General features: G+C 39.9%; 1 protein-coding gene across 5 annotated transcripts in view; it reads left to right on the forward strand.

Moving 5' to 3' along the window:
• LOC148873170 (transcription initiation factor TFIID subunit 1-like) overlaps positions 1 to 13878 on the forward strand; it is a 100133-nt gene that overhangs the window by 68852 nt on the left and 17403 nt on the right. For all 5 annotated transcript variants that reach the window (XM_088942152.1, XM_088942151.1, XM_088942153.1 and 2 more), the window contains 2 exons: positions 9122 to 9324; positions 9485 to 9722. In XM_088942152.1, the coding sequence (XP_088798278.1) occupies positions 9122 to 9324; positions 9485 to 9722 (441 nt within the window). The remainder of the gene's footprint in view (positions 1 to 9121; positions 9325 to 9484; positions 9723 to 13878) is intronic.

Below are 13878 nucleotides of genomic sequence, written 5' to 3' on the forward strand. Positions count from 1 at the left end.
TACCTTTAATGAACTTTCTCCTTTTTATGGTTCCTCTCAGGATGGACATTGTCCACAGGGGGAGAGTCTGTCACAAGTTTTTGCTCTTCCTCTTCCTGTCCCAGTTGAGTCTCTTGACAAACCTGTATCCTCACCAAATGAGTCAAAGGAGGATCAATCACTTCATACCTCTTGTCCCAGGGACCCTATTTCTTTATCCCCTCGCCCTATCCATAATCCCAAAGTGTATCAAAGGCATAGATCTAGGAATGAGCAAGTGGTTTCCTTTACAACAGATGAAGCTCATACATTCCCAATCACAGATGAGATAACAGGTATTGCTTCAACTCCTTTGGAATCATCTTTTCCAGACCTTGATGTCCCCATTGCTGTTAGGAAAGGGAAGCGAAAATGTACTGCACACTGCATTTCCAAACACCTTTCTTATGACCTGCTTTCTCTTTCATATTTTGCCATCTCTCTTCTGTTGCTTCTAACCCCATTCCTAGGTCTGTCTCAGAAGCTCTTGGGATTCTAGAATGGAGAGATGCCATGGAAACCGAAATGGATGCTCTACATGCAAATGATATTTGGGAGGTTGTGGATTTGCTTGAAGGGAAGGATTCGGTTTGGTGCAAGTGGGTTTTCACCATTAAATACAGTGCTGATGGAATTATTGAGAGGTACAAGGCTAGGCTTGTTGCAAAAGGCTACACACAAACATATGGAATTGACTACCTGGAGACTTTTGCCCCTGTTGCCAAGATGACATCTGTGAGGGTTCTTTTATCTCTGGCAGCTCACTTTGATTGGCCTCTCTATCAGTTGGATGTAAAGAATGCATTTCTGAATGGTGACTTACATGAGGAAGTCTACATGTGTCTTCCCCAAGGATGTATGGGAAAGATATGCAAGGAAATGTATAAAATTTGAAGAAATCTCTTTATGGTCTTAAACAATCTCTTAGAGCCTGGTTTGAGAGATTTAGAGCTGCATTTGTTAAATTCGGCTATGTTCAGACACAGTCGGATCATACTTTGTTTGTGAAGAAAAGTAGATCTTTAGCAGTGTATCTCATTGTGTATGTTGATGACAATATAGTGACTGGCGATGATGCCTCAGGCATTTTGTCTCTTAAGCCTTTCCTCCGTACAGAATTTGAGATTAAGGATTTGGGGGAGTTGAGATACTTCCTTGGCATAGAAGTTGCCAGATCCACGGATGGGATCCTTATTTCCCAAAGGAAATATGTTCTTGATTTATTGTCTGAAACTAGAAAACTGGGTGCAAGACCAGCTGCAACTCCCATTGATATGAGTCACAAACTTTCAGCTACAGATGGAACTCTGTTGGAAGACAAAGGGGTTTTTCAGAGACTTCTTGGGAAGCTTCTGTACCTGTGCATGACTAGACCAGATATTGCGTATGCTGTCAGTTGCATTAGCCAGTTCATGCATGCTCCTAGAGATACTCATATGGCACCAGCAGAACGGATTTTGTGCTATCTAAAAGGCTCTCCAGGGAAAGGAATCCTATTTACCAAGCATGACCATTTGAAACTTGAAGCCTATACTGATGCTGATTAGGCTGGAAATATGGATGACAGAAGATCTACTTCAGGATATTGCAGTTTGGTGGCTAGTAATGTTGTCTCTTGGAGGAGTAAGAAACAATCTGTTGTGGCCAGATCCTCTACAGAACCACAGTATAGGGCCATGGCACATTGGGTCTCGGAATTGTTGTGGCTAAGGTCCTTAATGGAAGAACTTGGGATTGATCATGACAAACCCATGATGTTGTACTGTGATAATCAGGCTGCCATCAACATTGCTCACAACCCGGTACAACATGATCGAACCAAACATATTGAAGTTGATAGACATTTTATTCGAGAAAGAGTCTCCTCCGGAGAAGTGTGCCTTCCATTCGTTACTTCTAAAGGACAATTGGCAGACTTTCTCACCAAGGGCATTTCCAAGGCAAAACTTCATCATGACACTGGCAAGCTGGGCATGATTGACATCTATGCTCAGCTTGAGGGGGAGTGTAGAGAAGATGGGCCGAATGGCCCATAGGCTGTTACTGTATATTATCTTTATGTTCTTCTCTGTAATGGGCCTTATTCTGGGCCCATACTCTTTTATGTTCCTCTTTTGTAATTTCTTGTCCAACTAAGGACCTCTCTTGTAATTACTAAAAGATTAACTTAATAAAAGTGTATTAGAGAGTTAGAGGGAGGTTAAGTTCGAACTCCTCATCCTCTAACTCTTCTTGTCGCAGATCTTTCTTCTTCTCTAATTTTCTCTTGCTAGTTTTCTTTGTTTCAAACACAGTCCCTACTTCTAGGACTGTTTTTCAACTAGTTTGATTTCTGATATGTAGTTGGTTTGTCAAGTTGATGACCATTATTTATGAGATCTACTGCCTTTTCTCAGTTTAATGAAATTTCCTTTTATATCCTTAAAAAAATATTGCAATGGATAAACAGATGAGCATCGCTCTCCATTTCTTTAGTTAAGCATCTCTCTAAAGTTGCAGACCACAACAGAAAACCAACTTTAGAAGCCACCAGCACACCCTAAACTGATATTCTTTGCCACTTGATAATAAAAGTCCCATGGCTTTCCCACTTCCAACTCCACTGATCTAGTTGGCCTTCCTAAATATTTTGGTTTCTTAGAATCTGAAACAACTCCAGCAATCTATCCATCTCTAAATTGTAGGGATTCTTGAAGAGACTTGTTGACCAAGTCACACTCCCACCTGTCAACTAGGATTTAGCCACAGAAGCATTTTTATCAACCAAAAACATATATAACTGAAGAAAGACTTCCTTTAAGGGTCTGTCAGTACACTATCTGTCATGCCAGGACTTCAATCTACCACCATTGCCCAACTTATAGGTGATTCCTTTTGTCAAAGTAAATTTTGTTTACCATCTATTTTTCTAGATGGTTATCATATTACTTTTTTCTCTTATAGTTTCTAGTGAGTTTCAACTGAAATACTTAAAATCTTTGGTAACCGGATACTTATTCATGGAAGCCATGATGTATCGGGTACTTAAATTCTAATGTAAATTTTGGTATTCTATACCTTGTCCAGCCATGTCCTTGCCATATTTAGGTATCAAAACCATGCATTAACTAGCTTCTTTGTTACAGTATTATGCTTACTAATTATCTTGTTTTCTATGTCCAGATTATAATGGTTATTCTTAATTACCTCTTTTCATTTCGTATTTTGTTATTCTCTCTCTCATGAATAACAAAGAAACTTTATTGGAAAAAGGAAAAAAATAACCCTTTAAATTTCTCTATTTATTGTGCATATTCATTGTTGAAGATTAATTAGTTTTATGATGTTTTTCTGAGTAGATGTTTTATGTTAGTTGTTAGATAGAAGGTGGGGACCACAGTAGTTATGTGAGTCCAAATTTTATTATGTTTTTGAGTGTTATATATGCTGTTTTATGTTTTGTCGCCCTATAAGGGCATAGTTGTCTTTGTACTGTTCTATTATTTTAGTATAAATAATAAGTGAAGGGGTGGCCAGATTATTGCTCTCTTTTCTTTTCAACTTCTCTTCTTCTCGTCTTCTCCTTCTCTCTTCAAGAAACTACTTTCTTTCGTATATATATTTTTTAATTCAGCAGATTCCTACTTGGTATCAAAGCATCAGCTAGGGTTTCTTGAAGCATTCTCATGCAGCCCTAGATCAGCTGACTGCATGAAGTAGTAAAGGGCTGATCGATCTGCTATAGATTGCCTAGTTCTTGGAGTTTTTGGTGGGATCTAGACATCAGGAAGGTGGTTTACTGTTCGGCATCAAAATCAGGAAGAACTGGAATACGGGGAAGAGTCCCAGAAAAGTTGCACTCTTTGTTTTTGATTTGATCTTGGGCGCCCAGGTATTGTTAATTTTCTTTTGATTTTCTGAAGAGGGTGGTTTGGTTTTTGAAAATTTCTAGGCCTCTCGGAGTGATCGATTCACTTCTCTCTCTGTTGGGAGGTGTGGGGAGGGCAAAAAATTTTGGGATGGAGTGACTGAAACCTACTCTCAGAAGCAAAATGAAGCCAGAGCCTATCAGTTTAAAAATCAAGTGATAAGTATGAAATAGGGAGAAAAACCTCTTGCTATGTATTTCTCCATGCTGAAAACTCTATGGCAGGAAATAGATCACTTAAAAACTGTGGTATGGGAAAGTGTAAATGATGCAACAACTTATCACAAATTGGTAGAGAGGAATAGGTTTTTTGAGTTATTGGTAGGGCGGAACCCTGAATTTGACATTGCTAGGCAACATATTCTTTCTAGGGAGGGTGTGACACTCTCTCAGGCCTATGCTTTTGTATCTGGAGAGGAGAGTAGGAGGCATGTAATGCTGAGACAGCCTAGGATTGACCAGTCGGCTATGGTTGGTACAACAAAACCTAAGCCGAATGGAGACAATGGGAGTAGTGAGACTAGAAGGGAAGATAAGGACTTGGTGTGTGATTATTGCAAGAAGCCTAAGCATATTAGGGACACTTGTTGGAAGTTTCATCCAAATCTTATGCCTGCTCAGATAAGAAACAAGAAGGGAAATGCAAATATAGCCACTATAGGAGACTCTTCACCCCCTCTCTCCCTAGCTGATTGGGAATCCATTGCAGTAGTATCAGTGAGAACAGAATTGGAGAGGTTTGGACAACTTATGAGTAAGAAAGATTCACCCAGCTCTAGCCTTCCAGATGGACAACAGAATGCAGGAGCCAACTACACTACTTCCTTTGCACATATAGGTAGTTCATATGCAACTGCAAATCTTGCATCCACTTCAGGTAAGGAGGGACCTCCCTGGATTATAGACTTAGGAGCATCTGAGCATATGACTAATGCCCCTACCATTTTTAGTTCCTATCAGTTGTGTTCTGGTAGAGATAGTCTCTACAGCAGATGGTTCACATGTGCCCATTGCTGGGAAGGGGACAGTTAGAGTGACCAATGATATAATTTTGTCTTCTGTTTTACATGTCCCTAGACTTCATACCAACCTACTGCCTGTTAGTTCTTTGACAAAAAATTTGAATTGTTCTGTGACCTTTCTTCCTGGTAATTGTATTTTGTAGGATTTGGAGTCAAAGAAGATGATTGGGAGTGGTCGTGAGGTGAATGGAGTCTATCTTCTGGATGAGATTCCGAGGGCCATCATGTTAGCAACAACAGTAGTAGTGGGTCAGAGTCAGTGAACGAAATTATGCTTTGGCACAATCGCTTGGGACATTTCTTTTAGTTCTTTGAAATGTCTTTTCCCAAAGTTGTTTGAGTCTGTTCAATTATCTACTTTGGAGTGTGAGAGTTATCAGTTAGGAAAGCATTGTAGACAATCTTTTAAACCAAGTAATAAAAGAAGTATTTCTGCATTTAATATTATTCACACTGATGTATGGGGGCCATATCAAATCCCTTCCATGAGAGGATTCTGTTACTTTCTCCTGTTTGTGGATGATTATACATGATATTCTTGGATATATTTGATGAAATCACGTGATGAGGTTCCTAACTTAGTACGACAATTCCACCAGATGGTTCTCACACAATTTGGAGTGAGAACTAAGGCTTTTAGATCAGATAATGCCAGAGAGTACTTTGAGAAAGACCTAACCACGTATCTCTTAGAACATGGCGTAGTTCATCATAGCAGTTGTGCATATACACCGTAACAGAATGGAGTTGTTGAGAGGAAAAATAAACACATTGTGGAGGTGGCAAGGAGTCTTATGGTGTGTGCTTCAGTTCTTGTGTAGTTTTGGGGAGATGCAGTTCTTACAGTTGTACATGTGATTAACCATGTTCTTTCACGGACTTTGGGGTTTAAGGTGCCATTTAGCCTTATTTTTCCGGATGGAGAGGTATTTCATATACCTCTGAGGTTTTTTGGTTATGTTTCTTTTGTTCACATTCTTGGCCCTCATCACAAGAAATTGGATCCTAAGGCCAAGAAATGTGTTTTTCTTAGGTATGCTCAGAACCAAAAGAGGTATTGCTGTTAATAGATTTGTTCATGGGCCAGGTCGGGCTTTTATTGTGTATTAACAAATTTTTCTAAGGACCAGCCCGAGCCCGGACTGACCATTCGGCCTACAACTTGGGCCCGAGCCCGACCCTCATAAAAAGCCCGAGCCTGGGTCCAGGCCCGAAATTTAGCCTATACTATTACTATTATTAATGTTGAAGTGGCTGAATAGAGAGAGAGAGAAAGAGAGAGATTGAAATTATAAAGAAAAGAATAATATATATATATATTTTAAATTATAAATATATATTTTAATAAATATTATATTATTTATATATTTTATAAAATATATAATACTGAGTTGGGTCGGGCCGGGCTCGGGCCGGGCTTTTTTGACAAATCCCGAGCCTGGCCCGAAACACAGTCAGGCTTACTGTGTTAGGCCCGATGTCAGGCCTGTGGGCCTAATTATATGACCAAGCCCAGCCGGGGTGTGGGTCGGGTCGTCGGGCTACCCAACCCATGAACAAGTCTAGCTCGATGAGCAGATTTGTCACTATGGATGTTACCATTTTTGAATCCACATTCTTCTTCTTGAGTGGTTCTCCTCAAGGGGAGAGTTTTGGGGAGGAGAGCTCACAATCTTTTCCGCTTCCTGTTTCTGTGGTGTATCCATCAGTTCAACCAGCATCTACATCAGTTCAACCTCCACCTGCAACATTAGTTCAGCCAGCATTAGTTCAGCTAGCACCTGCACCTCCAGTTTCATTACCTGAGCCACTACGGGCAGCCTCACAGCAATATCAGTGCCGACAGGTGATGGTTGACTCCACACATCCTCGACCCACACCACTCTCTGTCAGTCCTTCTAAAACTCCAGATTCGGTAGATACACTTCTAGGTATTCCTCTTGAGCCCGAGCCTGTTATGTTTTCTGATGATAATGTTTCTGTCCCTAACACCATTGTTGCAGCTGATCCCACTGACCTTGATCTTCCCATTGCACTTCGTAAGGGGAAGAGAAAGTATACAGTCCATTGCATTTCACACCATCCTTCCTAAAGTGCCTTATCACCCTCTTACCGTGCTTTTCTTTCTTCCTTGGATTTTGTGTCTATACCCATGAATGTTAGTGAGGCTCTCTCCAAACCCGAGTGGAAAACAACCATACAAGATGAGATGGATGCTTTGGTCAAAAACAAACTTGGGAAATAGTTGACCTCCCCCTAGACAAGGAGACAGTCGAATGTCGATGGGTATTCACAGTGAAGTATAAGGCCAATGGCAAGATAGAGAGGTACAAGGCAAGGTTGGTAGCAAAAGGGTATACTCAGACCTATGGTGTTGAATATCTGAAAACCTTTGCATCAGCAGCTAAGATGAGTTCAGTTCGTATCCTTTTATCTCTAGCAGCCACCTATTCATGGCCCTTGTTCCAGCTTGATGTCAAAAATGCTTTCCTCAATGGTGACGTACAGGAGGAGGTATATATGCACATTCCAGCAGGCTTTTATGAAAATGTTGGTAAAGGAAAGGTGTGCAGACTCAGAAAATCTCTGTATGGACTAAAACAGTCACCTAGGGCTTGGTTTGACAGGTTAAGAGGGGCACTCATCCGTTTTGGATACACACAAACACAGTCTGATCACACCCTCTTTGTGAAGATGGGAGATGCTTTGGTGTCAATTCTGATTGTGTATGTGGATGATATAGTGGTGACAGGAAATGATCTGGAGGAGATTGATGATATCAAAAAATCATTGCAGCAAGAATTTGAGATCAAAGATCTTGGTGAGCTCAAATACTTCTTAGGGATTGAAGTTGCAAGATCCAAGCATTGGATCTTCATTTCACAGAGAAAGTATGTACTTGACCTATTGTGAGAGACTGGGAAGCTGGGGGACCAAACCAGCAGACACTCCTATTGATCCAAATCACAGAATTAATGGTGTGGATGGTGAATTGGTAAAGGATGTGGGGAGATATCAAAGATTGGTGGGCTGACTGCTGTATTTGTTTATGACACGACTATACATTTCTTATGCTGTCAGTGTTGCTAGTTAGTACATGCATGCACCTCGGGTTCAGCACTGGGAAGCTATTGAGAGAATACTTGCATATCTGAAAAAGCACCCTGGCAGAGGCATTCTTTTCTCGAATCATGAGAATCTGAAGCTAGAATCCTGTACAGATGCAGACTGGGCAGGATGCTTAGATGACAGGAGGTCTACGTCAGGAGTGTGTACCTTTGTAGGTGGAAACTTGATCTCCTAGAAGAGTAAGACGCAAGCGGTTGTGGAAAGGTCAAGTGCAGAGGCTGAGTATAGATCCATGGCTCATGGTGTCTCAGAACTTCTTTGGGTTAGATCTCTTTTGAGTGAGATTGGGGTGAAAGCAGAGGAACCTATGATGTTATACTGTGACAATCAGGTTGCAATCAATATTGCCCACAATCCAATTCAGCATGATAGGACAAAACACATTGAAGTTGATAGACACTTTATAAGAGAAATGGTAACAACCGGAGAAGTTTGTTTGCCTTATGTCTCTTCAGAGTTGCAGCTGGCTGATGTTCTCAATAAAGGGGTGGCAAGGAATAAGCTTGAACATGATCTACGCAAGTTGGGAATGTGTGACATTTACTCCCAACTTGAGGGGGAGTGTTGAAGATTAATTAGTTTTATGATGTTTTTCTGAGTAGATGTTTTATGTTTGTTGTTAGATAGGAGGTGGGGACCACAATAGTTATGTAAGTCCAAATCTTATTATGTTTTTGAGTGTTATATATGTTGTTTTATGTTTTGTCGCCCTATAAGGGCATAGTTGTCTTTGTACTGTTATATTATTTTAGTGTAAATAATAAGTGAAGGGGGTGGCCAGATTATTGCTCTCTTTTCTTTTCAACTTCTCTTCTTCTCTTCTTCTCTTTTTCTCCTTCTCCCTTCCTTCTCTCTTCAAGAAACTACTTTCTTTCATATTTTTTCAATTCTGCAGATTCCTACTTTCATCATGCTCTAATCATAGGAAATTGTGCACTTTTGGACTATATTCTTCATATTCACATTTTTCTAGTCCTTTGAATATTTTTCTACTTATATTATGTTCTTTGTGGGCTGAGAGTGTCTGGTTTGTTCTGTTTTGCAGTAAAGATATTGCTAATTTTCATAGGCCTAAGGCATTATGGTACCCCCATGACAATGAAGTTGCAGCAAAGGAACAAGGACCACTAGCTACAAAAGGGCCCATGAAAATTATATTGAAAAGCTTGGGAGGGAAGGGGAGTAAACTCCATGTGGATGCAGAGGAGACCGTCTCTTCTGTTAAAGCAAAAGGCTCAAAAAAGCTAGGCTAGTTTTCTCTCACACACTTGTTATTTATTGATTGTTTTTTCTAATTGCTACTTGTGTGGAATCCCGATTGGTCTCAATATTTCTTTTATGCATTTCTCCTTTTGTTATTTGAGATTTTTTCTATATTAACAGCAACTTTGTAATTCTTCCTGCACAGATTTTAAACCATCAGAAAAAGTTAAAATATTTTATTCTGGAAAGGAGCTTGAAGATGCTAAATCTCTTGCCATGGAAAATGTTAGACCAAATTCAGTGCTGCATCTTGTTCGTACAAAAATACATTTGTGGCCAAGGGCACAAAAGATCCCTGGTGAAAATAAGTCTTTGCGTCCTCCAGGGGCATTTAAGAAGAAGTCGGATCTGTCTGTGAAAGATGGGCATGTCTTCCTGATGGAGTAAGTAATCTTTAAACATTCTTGTAATGTATGTCCCTTCATTTGTACATAAGAATTTGCTAGTATTGTAAATCCATGATATATAGAGGAGATAAATCTTCTTTCTGTATTTCTTTTCGTAAAAGTCTTGTGGTATCAGTGAAAACTGTTAAGAGTCGGCTATACAGGAGTAGTTTGGTCATTACATTTTATATTAAGAGTGTGGTGTAATGTCTTTTATGTTCTGGTTTAAGTACTATGTCCCTACTTAATTAGGGTCGTAAGTGTCTCTGTGTTCTTTACTCAGCAACATATAATTAATACCTGGCCAACTAGAGAAAGAATTTTCTCTAGTTCGAACCAGTTTTCTCTCCTTTTTCTTCTTCTCTTTTCTCTCTCTCTTCTGCTATTATTCTCTGCTCTAGGGCTGAAACCAGTACACATCAGTTCTGTAACATGGTATCAGAGCCACTGTAATCAGTTTAGGTCAACCCAGAATTTTCTGGATTGCCCTTTGCCCTAGACCTCTGCAGAGATCTCATCGGTTACTTGGGGATTCACAGAAAGGTTGAAACTGAGTTGTCGTTTTTCCTTTTGGAGGTTTTCATTCTTCCAGTTGGTTGTGCAGTGTTCATTTCATGTGGTTTGTAGAAACCCTCTAATTGCTGGATCAAAGAGGGCTGTTTAAGGTGTGTAGTGAACAGGTTACTGCAGGACTGATTTGTGGAGTTTAAACAAATGGGTTATATGGGTGATACAGTGTGAAACAAGTAGTGATCAGTTGCAGACCTAGTGTTATGTGTTTTTGATGCATTTAATTGTTTTTATGGTGCTGAAAGAGTAGGACTGCAGTGACAGTTGGGGCTTAAAACTGTGATAACATATTTTTTCAGTAATAACGAATCATTAGTGTGTAGTGTGGTGGCTAGCAAGTGGAGTTTTTTTTTTATTTTATTTTATGGCATCTATGGGAGACAATAGTGAACACAATTCTAGTGTTATGATTCCCCCTGATTATATTAGTGTCCAAATGACCTCTATTAAACTGAATGGTGAGAATTATGTGCCTTGGGTTAATTTTGTGGAAGTCTTTCTTAGGGCTAAGAAAGGCGAAGCATGTGAGAGAGGAGAAACCCTCAGTTGATTCTCAAGTTACAATGAGTGGAAACAAGGGGGTACATAGATTATGATGTGGTTGTGGAATAGTATGGAACCCAAGAATAGTGTGATTTTATGTTCTTATATACAACCAAGGAGATTTGGGACCATGCAAAGAAGCTTTACTCTAGACAAGATAACACTACCAAAGTATATCAGATTTACCAAGAGTACTTTAATCTGCAACAAGGTAATTAGAGTCTTGAGGAGTATTATGCTAGCATGAGGAATCTTTGGAATGAGTTGAATGCTTATCACCCCTTAACATCTTATGTCAAAATTTAGAAACAATAGAGAGAGCAACTTGATGTAACAAGATTTTGAGTAGGGTTGAAAGCTTAATATGAATCGTTGAAAGCACAAATACTAAGTGAGTTTTCCCTTCCCTCTTTGGAGGGAGTTTTTTTTTTTGTCTCTAGAGGATCTCTGTTGGACATCTAGAGCACTTTACTATGTCAGATAGGTCTGCTTTTGCAGTAATTGGAGGTGAAGGTCATGGTGGTAGAGGAGCTCGAGGAATTTAGCTAGGTTGTGGTGATAGTTGTGGTCCCATGTTTAATTGTGGTGGTGGGTGTATTGTAGGTCAAGATTCAGGGGGAGAACGTGTTAATGGTGTGAGGAAATGTACACACTATGGAATGGAGGGATATACTATCAACTTTAGTTTCGATCTACTTGGGCCACCCTGTACCTAGGCCAATCATGCAGTGGTTAGTGGTGGTGGTATGAGAGATGAAATTCAACAAGTTGATTAGGCACCTACATCTACAGATGTCTCCGGGAAAGAGATGATGAGTGTCCCATGTTACGAGTATGAGCGCTTCCTTTAGTCTACATCTCAGCAGAATACATCTACCCTTGCCCACTCAGGTATGGCTTGTGTAGCATCCAAACCTTGCCATCAGATTATTAACTTTGGAGGTTCCGATCATATGACCGGGACTCCAAGCGTGTTTCCTTCTCTTTCTCAGTCCTCTACATCACACAGTTACTCTTGCTAATGGCTACCCATCGTCTATCTATGGTATTGGTAATGTTAACCTAGATTACTTACCTTTATCCTCAGTTTTGTGTGTTTCCAAAGTTCCTTTTAACCTTATGTCATTTAGTAAATTAACCAAGTCTCTTAATTGCTCTGTCACCTTTTACCCTTCTTGTGCTTTTAGGATCTCAAGATGGAGATGAAGATTGGTGGAGGGAATGAAGCTTGGTGGACTGTATTACCTTAATGGTGGTGGGTTGTCAACAACTCTTTATTCGTCTCTTTCTCCTCTCCAGTGGCATTGCAGGCTTGGTTATCCGTCCCTTAAGGCACTTAAGTTACTTGTTCTGTTGTTGAGTTGTCTTTTTACTTTGGAATGTGAGTCATGTTAGTATAGGAAACATCATTGTGTTCCCTTTAGTTCTAGGGTTGATAGTCGTAAGTCGAATCCTTTTTCTTTGGTCCATTCAAACATTTGGGGTCCAAATAAAGTAGTGTCATATAATGGTTACAAATATTTTGTAATTTTAGTTGATGATTATTCAAGGATGACATGGCTTTATCTTACGAAAGAAAGGAGTGAATTGTTTTCTATTTTCCGAATGTTTCGTGTTGAAATTCATACTCAGTTTGATATACTTATTCAGATTCTTTGTTCTAACAATGGCCAAGAATATTTTTATACACCCTTTCAACAATATTTGGAACAACATGACATTATCCATCAAACCTCATGTACTTACACCCTTCAGCAAAATGGGGTGGTTGTAAGAAAGAACCACTATCTCTTGGAAACTGCTTAGTCCCTTTTGCACCATATGAATGTACCCAAACGCTTTTGGAGTGATGTTGTCCTTACATCTTGCTTCCTCATTCATTGGATGCCCATGATTGTCCTTGAAGTTCATTCTCCCTTATCTGTTTTGTTTCCCACCTTGTCTCCTTTCCCTCTCACTCCTAGGGTTTATGAATGTGTGTTTTGTTCATAATATTGGGGCTAGAATGGACAAATTATATGCACAAGCTACTAAGTGTGTTTTTCTTGGCTATTCTAGAACCCGGAAAGGGTATAAGTGTTATAACCCCAGTTCTCGATGTTCTTTTGTTTGTCCCAATGTTATGGTCTTTGACTCCGTTCCATTCTTCTCTGGATTTGATGTCTCTCCTCCACCTCCTCTTTTAGTTCCTATCGAGGACCCCATTCCTCTTGTTCTAGTTGTGGACTCCAGTGCAACCTCTTGCTGATCGACCACCTATCAGGCAGGTGTATACGCATTGACATGTATTGGCTACTCAAGTTTCTTCGTCGCTGACAGATCCAACAATTGTTTCAACGCCAGACTCACCCCCTCTCTCCGACCTTGACCTTATAATTGCCTTGCGAAAAGGTAAACACAATTGGACTCTTCATTCCATTTCTAATTATGTTTCTATATCTCACCTTTTTACCTCCCATTGACAGCTTATTTCTTTGCTATCTTCTGTTTCTATTCCTAAGAATGTCTAGGAAGCTCTTACCTCTCCAGGGTGGCACCAAGCAATGGAAGAACTCTTTGCTCTAGCTTATAATCATGTGTGGGATCTCACTACTCTCCATCTTGGCAAGCATGCTATAGGTTGTAAGTAGGTATACACTGTCAAGTATTTACTAGATGGTAGTGTAAAGTGGTTGAAGGCTCGATTGGTTGCAAAAGGGTGTTCATAGTTATATGGCATTGACTACATTGAGACCTTCTCTCCTGTTGTTAAGATTTTCTTTGTCTGTGTTTTGATTTCCCTAGCTACTATGTATGATTGGCCTCTATTCCAACTTGACATAAAGAATGCCTTTTTACATGGTGTCTTCCTGAGGAGGTTTTTATGGAGCATCCACTAGGGTTTGTTACTTAGGGGGAGGATGGTAAGGTGTGCAGACTCAAGATGACCATTCATGGACTTAAATAATCTCTACGTGCATGGTTTGGTAGATTTAGTGAACTGGTGAATGAATTTGGCATGAGACAATGTCAGGTTGATCATCCAATATCTAGCTATGAT

This window comes from Nelumbo lutea, chromosome 1 (genome assembly GCF_056320005.1).
Source record: "Nelumbo lutea isolate HS-2025 chromosome 1, American lotus-T2T, whole genome shotgun sequence".
In the NCBI taxonomy this organism is placed as follows: Eukaryota; Viridiplantae; Streptophyta; class Magnoliopsida; order Proteales; family Nelumbonaceae; genus Nelumbo; species Nelumbo lutea.